The following is a 14,702-nucleotide window of genomic DNA, read 5'->3' on the forward strand; positions in this document are numbered from 1 at the left end:
AAACATCTAAAAGAACATTTCCAAGTGATAAAGAAAAGTATGAAAACAGTGGAATTATTTTATGAATAGGTATCTACATCTGAGATAAAACCACAGTTATGTTTCTCCTTTGAAAATTATTTTGAGTTGCGAGTTGAAATATTTTACAATGTCTAAATTCTCTCACAACTACAAACGTGAGTTTCTATTACTAGTTATTTATAATATTATTATAAAAATTTATTTATAGTAATCTTTTCTGTCAGATGATCAAGTCATTATGTGTCGATGTTAACAAAGCTATGGCAATGTCTTTAAAGTGGTTTGGAGGACTAAATAATATTCTTAAGGGCCAAACTTAAGGTTATCTACTACTATTTTAAGAATACACACCTGGTTCAGAAACAGAATTTCTGACTTCATAGGAAATTTAGATATTCTTCTCTCATAGTCATGACTATACCAAATATGTACAGAATATAAGAATTTATATTCATTTCTTTTGAATTATACCTAATCTCAATTTAAACATGAGATTTGGAATAAAATCAGTTTTGCAAATGGTAATAGCTCAATATATACAATATCTTTTTGATAACTAATTACACAAATATTTTAAATTCTAAGTCAATAATCTTATGTCTGTGTCTTTCCTTTAAAAAAAAAGTATTGTAGCATCTTATTGTTTCTTTCTCTGATTTAGATCGGGGTACTGTGCAGAAGGTGGTTGTTCTTCCTACTAACAGCTCTGCCAGTGGTGAGCTCATTCTGGAGGAGTTGGAAGTTTTTAAGGTTTGAACGTCTGTTAGTCTCAGAACATGCATGATGAATGGAACTCTAATCTTATAGTCACTTCGAAGGAAAAATATACTTGATAAAAGATCAAATAAATGAATGTTATAAATTTTTGAGAGTAAGAAACACCAGATAAAATGAGAAATATATAACAAATATTTTCTGAAGTATTGTTATTCATTTCAAGCTATCTTAACATAAAAGGATGAGTTTTTCCAGCTATCATCACAATTTTAAAAATTTTGGTCATCATTATTTTTAAAAAATGAGTTCTTGTGGTCAAGGTCTAGAAGATTTGCCATGAAAGGCCTTTTATCATTTGCTTCACAAGCCACTGAAACCCAAATATTTTCACATTATTGTTAGATAAACTTTCTCACATTTTTTAATCCAAGAATTTGAAGAAAAACTACTTTGATGTCTCTTATTTTATTGTTTTCAATTCAAATGTCACTCTAACTAAAACAAATGTTTCTGTATCACTCAAAACTTAATGTTCTCTCTGAACTTGAGATTTTATTGTATTTTTCTCTCTGTCCTTGAATTTGGCATTAAAAAAGAAAAAAACAAAACAAAAACAAAACACAACAAAACAAGGTACACGGGGAAATTCAGTCCTGTAAGATCTTAACCTGCTCAGGGCAGAGTGCCTATTCTTTATGTATCTGTCAGCCTAAAGAGCAGATTTGTGGGGTCTTACGCCTTTTTTTCTCCTTAAGATGTAGGTGATTGTAGTTCAAGTGGACCCTCTTATCTGCATTTGAAAAGTTAGGTAAAGGACAGACAGAGGAGCTGTTAGAATTAAAAATAAACTTTGACATGGAATAAATCCTACTATAGACAACTATTTCCAAGTAAACCAATTAATAAACATTGGACGCTGGACATTAAAAGACAGGAGTCAGCCTATACCTGAGTAAAAGTAGCATTTCAGTACTCAAAAACAGATATTGATAGTCCAAATAGGTGCTTTGCTTAGTTCAGTGGACTGAGAATGTATTGACTTATTAATATACATTCTCAGTCACCAAAAATATTGAATTTTTATAAGCATATAAGTGACCAAGATACAATGCTGTTAGATTATGTTAATAAATTCCTAATAACTTTTAAATGTGAAGAAATATGTTTTTTAAAGAATCAAATTAAATATAAAATCTGAGGAACTGTGATGAATTTCCCAATGTTATTAAATTTATAATTTTTAATGCTAGACTCACTTTGTCATAAACTTTTTGTGATTAGTACATTAAAATTGTACTCAGAAAATGTTAACCAGGTGCATTCAAGTGCCTTTTTTATGCCTTGCTTTATAAAGAAATTTATTGTTTCACTAGGTTAACCAGAATCGCATTATATATAAAATATTTTTTTCCCATTCAATTCAATAGAGACAACTTGGCCAGCCAAAATAATATAAAGTACCTTATTCGGGACTTCTCTTGAAGATAGCAAAAATATCATATCGCAGCACTTCATTTTTAATTCTGAAATATCTGTTTTTGGTAATCAGGAAATGTTAATTAAGTGAGTTTGACACAAGCTCAAGCATACATGTTATGGAAAGGTCTTAAAGAAATGTGATTTATTCTGATCATGTGCTAACTACTTATGGTCTGTTATTTGAGTTATGCTGGTGTTATCATCACGAAGAATAAACTTTCAGTGGAAAAATAGAGTCAGTCAAAATGCATGTGTCAGACATCAGCCCAAGAGAGAGACTAAAGTTTGAGCTTTCTTACGGATGCGTGTGCCAGTGATTGATATGGCTAAATTGAGAGATACAGTTACCAAACACAGTTACTGTCTTCAGCATGGTGTTTGTGTCACATTTTCTGAGGTGTGGTAAAAATAATTGGGTGTGTATGATATACTGTGATGAGCACGTGAAGAAATAATGCATTTAAACTGAAAAAATTTCTTACCTAAGTGTCACACTGATAGACTGCAGAAAACCCAATGTAACTTTTAAAAACCAGACACTTTGTTTTTTATAGAGTGCAGATCTACAAACTCTTCTTTTAATCCTTTGTTCAGAATATTTTTTGAAAATATGTCCAGCTCCTCTAAACTTAACTTTAATTGGAGGTACAATTATTAGAAGTTGCCTACATGGGTATAAGTTGTAATACTTTTTGTATGTGTGTGTATTTCTAAGCAATGATCAAAACTTGTTGCGATAGAATATTTAGAGATATGACCATTTTCTCTTTTAAATGTAAGAACAGACCACTCCAGAAAGTGAAATAACTGTGGGTACACTTGATTTTGAGAGGTTGCTCCCACTTGAGTTATTCAAATAAAATTTCACAGATCTTTATCAGTTTATCATGAGTCTAATTTTTCATCTTTAAAAGTAACTAATAATGTTTAAGACGTAAAGTTATAAATAGAGTGACTTTCAAAATGGACTACTATTTCAGAAAGCACTTAGGTTCTTTCACTAATTCACATTTATCAAAAGAGGACCCCTAAAACTATTTTTTTGTTTGCAGTAAAAAGAATTAATAAGTATGGTTCAGGCTAATACATCTTTCCAAAGCAGCATTTGGCAGGTGAATAATAGAGTCTTATGCAGAGTGCTGTGTTGTGGAATAAGATGGTATACCATTCCACAGCTCCCCACTCAAATGCCCAGATTCAATCCTGAGTTATTCATTGGCTTCAATATTCTAAAATATACTTTTTTCAATTCTTTCAAATTTTCATTTTTTTCTAGTAAATATATTAATAGATGTGTTATAATTGCTACTTTTTTAAATTTTAAGCATATATTTGTGTCACATATCCATCTTTACTCCCAACAGAAAAAAAAATGTACTTTATAAACAAGTTTTGCTAAACTTTGAAAGTATATGTGCATATAGAGAGAAATGATGGTTTCTTGAGTTTTAACAGAAAAGAGAAATTTTTTTGAATGAAAATCCTTTTAATGATTATTTGAGCAACTAACATAATGATTTCTAATCTTTCAGAATCATGCTCCTATAACAACAATGAAAATTTCATCCAAAAAGGTAAAATCAACCCCATTTTTATTTTCTTTGCATGTAAAAAATTTTATGACTATAAAAATATGTATTTTATAATTTCTGAAAATTTTACTTTAGTATTAGCAAAATAATTAATACTGTTTACAGTATACCACAAAATCACCTTCAGTTTTTGACGTAGAATTTATTAGCTATTAGTGGAGACAGAATGGGTTTATTTTTATATAAAAGTTCTTCAGAGCAGAAAATACATATATGCAGCAAGATATTCCAACATTTTATATAGCCTATATTATCAAATATTACAGTGTTTGAAGCCAACCAAAATAAAAATAATCTTTCTGAAGGAAGAACTTAGTGTGTTTGGGCTACTATAACATCACAATCATTCTCAGGGGCTTAGAATGAGTAATCAATCCCCTTTTGAGTTCCTGCTGCTATCATATGTTCAAAATGTGCAATGCATTCTTTTATGCTTATTTCTAAGGAAAAGCTATTTTTTTAGGGTTATACATATCATTAAAAAAATCTGAATGTCTCAAATCTAAGCCGTATTAAGTTTTGGGATTTGGGGAAGAAAAGTTAGAGTATGATTATCAGAAACGTTAAATCTTCTCATTTGTGCCTGCCCATGCAAATACACAATGATCACAGAAAGGAAAAGCCTAGTTGTAATTTCCACATGTACAAAACATGCACCTCTCTCGCCCTCAAAAGGGCCCCAGAACAAAAATTCTAAGGGCCAGAGTAGTGTAGTTAAAAATGGAATAGGCTTCAGAGTAGGGCTGACACGTGAATTCCAACCTAATCATAAATTACGAACAAATCATTGAACTTGATAGAGCTAAATTTCTGCCTCTGCAAGGTAATGCTTTTCTCACAAACAAATTAATTTATATAAGTTGCCTAAAATAAAGTAGGTCCTTGGTGACTGTTGTTTGTAAGAGACTAAGACTTATTTTTCTTGGAACAAAGAATAAAAATTTTATGTGTTAGCACAACTGATGACATAACTTTAATGTTCTTCACCATATTTGGTCTGTTACAGATGAAGAAGTATTCCACAGTCAGTCTTGTACTCTTTTTCACTTGACTAAATTTTATGAAGAAAAATAAATAGGGTACAACAGAGCTAAAGATCTCATCTGTAAAAATGTTTGTATGGCGCATAACAAACATTTTCCCAAGTAACAAGAAGCCATTTGTCATTTTCCCCAGTATCCTAGGGAGCTGATCCCAAGGCAGAATTGCCTTTGAAGTCAGCAGGGAAGCCCTTTGTTTACAGTAGTTTAATGGAAAGTATTAGAGCAAAATTCAAAATGGACACAAAGCCGTTTGTGCGGAATAGTAGTTTAGTATACAATTAGATTTCAACTTGTAATTCAACTGGTGAACCTGTAGTTCACGATCCATCCCATTAAATTGCAATAAATGACACACACACTCAGTCAAAACTGAGTATTAAGTCTGTTTTCAACATCGTATATTATAGATAATTAAAAATGTTTCATTAAATCAATTAGATCAAGTAATTACTTGATTTAGGGGGAATTCATTCGCACAACTGCATGCTGTATTATTTTTACAGTGTGAAAGAGCTACACATTGCCAATGATATTTTATATTTACTTAAATACCATGAATTTATTACCTTCCCTAGTGCTCAAACTACTGTGTCCATTTTATGCTTCTTTATTCTCCAATTTATTGTTGCATTCCATATAGCAGAAGATAGTTGGATTAATAAAAAAAGAAACCACCTGTATCCTTCCTCAAATAAACCAGTTTCCCCAAAATATTTAATAAAGCCAATGCATTCATTGTATTATTTACTAATGTACTCAATAAACACTTATTTCAAATGTTCTTAGAGAAATGATTATTGTCAAAACATGCAGTTGTTTTTTCATGGTTTTAATATCTCAAATGGGGATCAATATTTTTCAGTCCAATTTCTGAAAAACTAATTGATCTTTATAAAATAATTATTTTACATTAAACATAGAGTGGAATGTAACTCAAATGACTAATCAGAATTAAAAAAATTACAAATTAATAATTAATCAATAGTTTACTACTACTATTTAACATTCATTGAGCACTTAGAAGCCAGAAGCTACTCTAAGCATTTTATATCGAGTTAGTCTATACATTTAGCTCTTACAAAAACTCTGTAGGGTAAGTACTCTATTACCCCAATTTTACCAAAAGACAAAACTGAGATTCAGAAAAGTTACATGGCAAATTTGTGGTTGAGGCAGGGTTTGAATCCCAGAAGTTTGCCTCCAGAGCCTACTGGACCAGATGCCCCCACTGATTTAACTTTAAATACGATGTATATAACATGAATATGTATAGATGTATATGTATGCCCACAACGTTCACATACATATAATTCAAGTTCCAGCTTAGAGATTCTTTGCTAATTCAATGGTATAATATCAGTCTTTTGTAAAATATGAAGTGTCAGTGAGAAGTTTATCCCTTCCTCTCCTGAGAACCGTTTTATGCACAGCTAAAGGAACTGGAGCAGTATCAAAAGAAACTTTTGGCACCCTGCAAATGAAGGAGGTTTAAATTTTTATTTATAACTTAGGATGCTGAAGATGTCTGGATCATACAGAAAGTTTAAGACATGTCTAAATATAAATACCAATATTCTCTTAAATAATTTTAAAATTTCTCTAATGAGTAATATATTACTTTTAAAGGCATGAGAATTTTTTTTATCTTCTCTAATATTTACTATTTTTTTCTTTTAAATTTAAAAATGCCTTTTATTTCAGACTTGACTTTTTCAAATTTACAAGGTAATGGGTTGCCAGATTTATAAGTAAAAAAGCTGCCTTGTGCTTTGCTAAGAGACAACATTCAAAGAAAAAAGCAAACATCATAATTTAAATCTGTAATGTATTAGCTCAAATCTGAGAACAATGAATCCCAATGTCTAAAACACAGAACCATTCTATATGGTGCTCTGAGCTTTTTATTTTTTTAAACAGGAAAGTGGTAATGTTATAGGCATATTAACATAGGAAAATTTTATTTATTTTGGCTTTATATCCTTCTGGACTTTACTTCTCATTTTTAGTCTATTTCAAAATGAATTCAAGGGCTTGTGGGCATATATTATAATGTGTTCCTGCCGAAAGTCCTCTTTTAACTTCCACATCTGAAATAAATCATCATCATTCTTCTAACAGCAACAGTTGTATGTGAGCTCCAATGAAGGGGTTTCCCAAGTGTCTCTGCATCGCTGCCACATCTATGGAACAGCCTGTGCTGACTGCTGCCTGGCCAGGGACCCTTACTGTGCCTGGGATGGCCAGACTTGCTCTAGGTTCTACCCAACTGGGAAGCGGTGAGTACTAAACATTCACCAGACAATTAAGCAGTACTCCACATCTTTACAATCAGCTCTATTGTGGTATTCTTTGGAAACAACACTAAAAGCAGCAGCTTCGTTTAGCACCACATTTATTCAGTCTTTGAATGAAAAAAAAAAAAAATGACTGCTTTATAACTTGAGATGTGTTAGAGGACAGTACTTTGGAAAAATTCCTTCCTCCTTTTAAAGCACCTCTGTAATACGATCCCCACGTGTGAACCATCAAATATTTCAAGTAACATCTATCTTTTTTTTCAGATTATTTAATTATTATCTTTGCTATTTTATATGTTTCACTGAGTTTATCCTTAAATCTTACTTTTCTAGGGTTTTCCTGCACCACTTAATTCTTCTGTAATCAAATGCTTATGCTAGTTTAGGAAACAGGAGCATTGCTCCAAGATGGGTACCATGAATTGCCTTCAAAACCTTGATTTGTTACCCTTTAGGATGGTGAGTGCATGATTGCTATTTGGATTAAGAGAGTAAGACATTCTTGGGCAGTGTTTTTTATCCAAAAATTTGGGCAGGTAACTCTGAACCAACTTGCACAAAGTTAGAAGGGATCACCAGTAATGAAATTGGCTGTCGAACAAAGAATATAAAGAATTTAGTGTCAGCCAGGGTAACAAATATTTTCAGTCGTACCTTGATATGGATCATGATAGGCAACAAGGCCAAAACCTATAAAAATTACTGTCAGCAGGAGAAAGCAAATAAGACCAACCATGAGCACTAATGATCTTTCAAGTACAATCATAGAGGTGATGATGTTTTATAGAAACTTTATTCTCTGTTATAGGTATAGGCCTCTAAGGGCATTGACAGTTTAAAACAATGCTTGTACTTCTGCATGTCAAGATTATTTTGATATTTTTATCTATTAGTTTGACAAATTTGTATCGTGAGACAATTATTTACCAGGCAGTGTTCTAGACCTAGGCATATAACATGAAAAACAGCAACAACAAAAAAAACAAAAATTTCTGCCATGAGGGATAATAAATTCTGGAGGGGGGAAGAGAGACAATAAACAAATAAATAAGGAAACCCTCTAGTATATCAAAAAATGAAAAGGTCTATGAATTTAAAAAGAGTAAAGAAGGGAGATAAGGGATATAGAAAGCAGGGGTTTGCAATGTTAAATGGGTGGGCTGGGAAGGCCTTACTGTGGATGTGATGTTTGAACAAGGACTTGAATGTGAAGAGGAATGGCACTATGGCATTATTTGAAAGAATAGCATTCCAAAGAGAGGGACCAGAAATCCTTAAAGCTGAAGTGAAATGGAAAACTATTAAGAGTTTTTGAATATGTTAGTGATATTATTTGACTTTGGTTTAATAAGATCATCCGGTTAGGTTTGACTGGGATTGGGGTAGGGAGAGGATAAGGAAGAAGAGATAGAAGCTACAGGACAATTAGGCTATTGTAGTGATCCAAGTGGGATATAATGATGGCTTGCACAGGGATGATAGAGGTGGAGGTGGCAAAAGTTGTCTGATTCTGAATAGAGCTCACAAAATCTACTGATATGTTACATGTAGGATGTTAGAGAAATGGAGGCCTCAAAATTGAACCAAGTTTTCAGAACTGAGCATTGGAAATATATAGATGGCATTTAATGAGAAAGAGAAGACTGTGGAAGAAGTAGATTTTTGGTGGAGAAAGATACCTTAATGGTGCCCTAGAGATACTCAAGTGGAGATATTGAGTAGGTAGAGAGATGAATCTAGAGTAGAGAAGAATGGCCTGGGCTGGATAATTTGAAAGTCTTTTGTATTTAAAATCATGAGCTATAAAGATAACTCCCAGTTTTTAAACCGAATCTTTAGTATCTATGTTCAAAGACCCATGTTCCTACGTGTCAGTATAAGATTTACTCAGGAGGTCTGTGGCTTCTAATAATTTCTACATAAAATTTCTGGACCTCATTACTTTGAGATCTTCTTTCTGCACCAGGCTGGAGGTCTAACATTGGACACAAAGTGTGATGAAAACAAATTCCAAATATAATCTCAAATTAAAAATAATTTTTGTGGCCACTGTTTCTATTTTTAACATTTGTTTTTCACTCCCAATTATGATAGCAGTGATCTTCAAAATTTATCATCACAACCATTTGTAAGGCAATGTTTCTTTTCTTGGTAAAGAATTCTAAAAGCTGACATCTCTAAAACCTGGAATCTAATCTTTTGTCTATTAAACAAATTTAGTGCTGAAGGAAGCTAAAGCACTACACTTTCTAAGACAGTGATGTGGGGACCAGAAAGTGAATCTTACCATAGTCCTATTGCATACCAGTCTCTTCTATACTGTGAAAGAATTGGAGATTAGCATCCTTTCTCTATAAAACTCCCAGACTAAGGCTTTGGCCAACAAGCATTTTTATTAACAAACAAGGAATATATCTCAAGTAAAATTCCATACTATATATGTAGGCTATCATTGCATATTTGAGATATTTTTTACATTTACAAGTTTCTTTTGAAACATGAGTCAACTCATTTGAGTATGAATTGACTCATTTGTTCTCATATTGTCCCACCTATTACAACCCAAGTTATCCTTTCAATATATATATAAACATAGATTCCACATTGTCATCCTAATGTCAGGATCTTAATCATGTTCTTACAGTAAATAAAGAACTGAAGTTATCTTGCAATTTTTTAATGTTACAATACTGTGCCTAGTATTAACCCATGTATTTGAGTTTGCTGTTAGAAGTAATAAATGAATTTAGTAAAGTTGGAAGATACAAAAACAGTATGTGAGGTGGTTCCATTGAATAGTGGTTAGCACATCTGCTTTACACACAGAAGGTCCTGGGTTTGAGCCCCAGTGGAGCCACAGTCCATACCCTGGGTGAGCCAGGCCCCAAGTGTGTGCCATGAGCATGTGGGAGGAGACACCCAGCCTTCAGAGATCCAGTTCTTAAAGGAAGATGACAACCAGGGGTGGAAGTGTATGTGTGTGTGTGGCGGGGGGCTGTTATAGGGGGGAAATTAAAAAAAATATGCAAAAATCCATTACATTTTTACACACTACTAATGAACTATCAGAAAGACAAATTAAGAAAACAATTCCATTACAATTGCTTCAAAAAGTGAAATACTTGGGACTAAATTTAATCAAAGAGGTGAAAGACCTGTACACTGAAAACTATAAGACAATGATAAAAGAAATTGAAGATGACACAAATAAAAGAAAATATATTCTATACTCATGGATTAGAAAATTAATATTGTTAATATATCCATACTACCTAAAGCAATCTACTGTTTCGATGCAATCCCTATCAAAATTCCACTGGCATTTTTCACAGAAATAGAACAAATAATCCTAATATTTGTATGAAAACAAAAAAGACCCTGAATAGCCAAAGCAATCTAGAGAAAGAAGAACAAAGCTGGAGATATCACAATTCCTAATTTCAAACTATATTACAAAGCTATATTAATCAAAACAGTATATTATTCATATAAAAGACATAGACAAAGAGAAGCACATAATAAAAGCAGTGGGTCAACTAATACTAAAATTAGTACAAAGATTAAAAGGTAAAAGTAGGAATATCATGCGTAATTACAACAATAAATTAAGGGATACATACAAACATACACACAAAAGTAAAAACTGACAAAAACAAAAACATGAAGGAGGTGAGTAAAAATAGTAGTGACTATAGAATGTATTTAAGCCTAAGTGACCATCGACTTAAAATAGAACGTTATAAACATAAATTGGAATATATGAAGCACATGGTAACCAAAACCAAAAATCTACAAGAGATATACAAAAAATAAAAAGAAAGGAATTCAAACACACTACAGAAAGTCATTAACATATGAGAGAAGAGAGCAAGAGAGAAAGAAAGGAACAAAGAACTACAAAACAATCAGAAAACAGTTAATAAAATGGCAATAACTACATACCTATCAATAATTACTTTAAATGTAAATGGATTAAATGCTTCAATTATAAGATAAATGGATAAAGAATATGTGGTACATATATGCAATGGAATATTTCTTGGCCATAAAATGAATGAAGTCTTACAACATGGATGGACCTAAAGGCTATTGAGCTAAGTGAAATAGGTTGGATAGAGAAAGACAAATACCATATGATTTCACTTATGTGTAGAATCTAAAAAACAAAATAAATGAACAAGCAAGACAGAAGTAAACTCATACAGAGAACAAACTGATGGTTGCTAGATGGGAAGAGGGTTGGGGGGCTGGGTGAAAAAAAATGGAGATTAAGAAGTACAAATTGGCAGTTACAAAACAGTCATGGAGATGTAAAGTACAGCATAGGGAATATAACCAATAATGCAATGACTAAGTGTAGTGTCAGGTGGATACTAGACTTCTCAGGGGGATCACTTTGTAAGTTATATAAATGTCCAACTATTGTGCTATACACCTGAAACTAACATAATATGAATGTAACTGTAATTGAAAAAAGAAAAACAGACACATAGATCAATGGAACAGAATAGAGAACCTAGAAATAAACCCATGCTTATATGGTGAATTAATTTATGACAAAGGAGCCAGAAAATATGATGAGGAAAAGATAGTTTCTTCAATAAATGGTACTGGAAAAACTGGACAGCCACATGCAGAGAATGAAGCTGGACCACTATCTTATGCCATACACAAAAATTAACTGGAAAATGGCTAAAGACTTCGAATGTAAGGACTGAAACCACGAAACTCTAGAAGAAAACATAGAATAAGAAGACATTGGTCTTGGTGATGAGTTTTTGGATTTCACTCCAAAAGCAAAAGGCAACAAGAGCAAAAATAAACTATTGGTGCTACATCAAACTAAAATTACTTCTGCACAGCAAATAAAATTGTCAACAAAATGAAAAGACAACCTACTGAATGGGAGAAAATATTTGCAAATCATATGTCTGATAAGAGGTTAATATCCAAATATGTAAAGAACTTATACAAGTCAATAGCAAAAAAAAAACAAACAATCCAATTAAATTATGAGCAGAAGATCTGAATAGACATTTTTTTCAAAGACATACAGATAGCCAACACGTACATGAAAAAATGCTCAACATCAATCACTAAGCATCAGAGAAATGTAAATCAAAACCACAATGAGATATTACCTCATACCTGTTAGAATCACTGTTATCAAAAAGACAAGAAATAAGTATTGGTGAGGATGTAGAGAAAAAGGAACCCTTGTGCACTGTTGGTGGGAATATAAATTTGTGCATGCACTACGGAAAACAGTATAAAGGGTACTCAAAAAATTAAAAATAAAACTACTATATGATACAGCAATTTCACTTTTGGGTATTTAATTGAAGAAAACAAAAACACTAATTCAAAAAGATATGTGCACCCTCATGTTTATTGCAGCATTTTTTCAGTATATATATATATACTGAATATATATATATATAATACAAAATCTATATATATATACACAATAGAATACTCTTCTGCCATGAAAAAAGAGTGAAATCTTGCAATTTGTGACAATAAAGATGGATCTTAAGGGCATTATGCTAAATGAACTGAGTCAGACAGAGAAAGACAAATACCATATAACTCACTTATGTGAAATTTTAAAAACAACAACAATAAGCCAAGCTCATAAATACAGAGAACAGATTTATGGTTGCTAGAAATGGGGGATGGAGGATGGGAGAAATGGGAAAGTGAATCAAAAAATACAGACTTCCAGTTATAAAATAATTAAGGATGAAATGCACAGTATGATGACCTTATACAGTTAATAATACTGTATCGCGTATTTGAAAGTTGCTAAGAGAATAGATTTTAAAAGTCCTAATCACAAGAAAAAATATTTGCAATTATGTATGGTGACAGATGTTAAACTTGTCATGGAGATCATTTTGCAATATATACATGTATTGAAAAATTATGTTGTATACTTGAAACATTTATGTTAGTTATATCTCAATAAAAAGTATAAACAGGAAAAAAACATATATCATGGGTTGAGAAAGTAGTAACCATCTAAAGAGCTATCTTGATGATCTCTAGTAATGTCTTAATTCTATCACAGAGTCAAAATCTGCAATATGTATATGATATTCCTTGGCCTACCTATACTCATCTTTGGTTTGCATATTGGAATTTTCATTAAAAATATCTATACTACTTAAATTCTCCAAATTACTTACAAATTTAGTTAAGCCATATACTTATAGTGAATGCAAAACATGTTTGCTGAATGAATTAACTATTTCCTAAATTCTAATATGTAGTACTTATTTTCCTTAGAGATTAAATAATAATGATGAAAAATGCTATTTTTTTCCACATTTATTTTCTTTAATAGTGTTAACTTACCTGGTTTTATTCTAATTGTGCTATCTGTTTTTCTGGAACACAAAGATCACATAGAAGAATTCAGAGGAATGAAAGAACATATCCTTTGCATGGAAACAGAGAAATAGAATTATACATAGAAATCACTGGAGTCCAGACCTTGACATAATAAAGTTGTTATATATCATTGGCTCAGTAGTTTTCCCCTTTTTAAAAGAAGTTAGTTTATAGTAATCAATATAAGCCTTTTTTTCCCCTCTACACCCTCACATATCTTAAATATTTGGGCATTTGTATCAAATATTACAATTTAGACTGAAATGCTTTTTATTTAAATGGATTCAGATATGTAGTTAGAAATTTTATTTTAAGACAAGATAATCAGTTCAGTCTTCAAGTAAATATACGTTTTCTATACAAGAAAAAAATAATTTCATTTTTTATCCAAAGGAGTAGACTATAATGGGGAAAACATTGGCAACTTGAGCCAAATCCCAAGCCTTACGTGCAATATAATACTCTGCCTACCGGCACACTTTTGCAATGCTATATGAATGCCTTATAGGAAATCTACACTACAAAAGGCTCAGATGACTGCCTTGCTGATATCATTTAAGCCAAGTCATAACAATAGTTTTCTGTACCTGAATGTCTAAAAGCGATATGATACTATAAATTCAGATTACTCAGCTTACGAGTTCATATACATGAGTAAACCATAACGTAGAGCTGATCACAGGAAATATGGCCGAAAATAACCAATTCAACCATAATAACTCTCATGTGGTGTTCATGTAATATACACTCACAGTTGGCTGACAGTACATAATGCTGTGACTTAAATATATAACAAATACGATGCAGTAAAAATGTGATATAGGAGCTCTTCTAGAATACAATAATAATCGCATTCTCTGAGACAAGAGTGATTTCCACTAGTTTTTGTGGTCAATATATAATTGAATAAGGATCATGTGACTTTTTAGAGAAAGCATATTTAAATGACAAAATTTTATACATATATTTTCATAAGTATATGTATATACTCAATGAGTACATAAACTGTTAACTATTTACTGTAACATTAAAATGAATGTTTTCATTATTAATGACTTTGAGATTAATTTTGCTTTGTAAATTTGATAACTCCTGTGAGATTTTAATATTTCTGTTCTTCTTACTGAATATTTTAATTTATCTTTAAGGGTAAAAATATT

The 14,702-nt window shown here is 31.7% G+C and overlaps 1 protein-coding gene across 2 annotated transcripts in view; it reads left to right on the forward strand.

Moving 5' to 3' along the window:
- SEMA3C (semaphorin 3C) overlaps positions 1 to 14,702 on the forward strand; it is a 158,920-nt gene that overhangs the window by 133,170 nt on the left and 11,048 nt on the right. For both annotated transcript variants that reach the window (XM_025042185.1, XM_015599821.1), the window contains exons 13-15: positions 683 to 771; positions 3,750 to 3,791; positions 6,971 to 7,128. In XM_025042185.1, coding sequence (XP_024897953.1) covers positions 683 to 771; positions 3,750 to 3,791; positions 6,971 to 7,128 — 289 coding nt within the window. The remainder of the gene's footprint in view (positions 1 to 682; positions 772 to 3,749; positions 3,792 to 6,970; positions 7,129 to 14,702) is intronic.

Source organism: Pteropus alecto, unplaced genomic scaffold (assembly GCF_000325575.1).
Source record: "Pteropus alecto unplaced genomic scaffold, ASM32557v1 scaffold69, whole genome shotgun sequence".
Taxonomy (NCBI): Eukaryota; Metazoa; Chordata; class Mammalia; order Chiroptera; family Pteropodidae; genus Pteropus; species Pteropus alecto.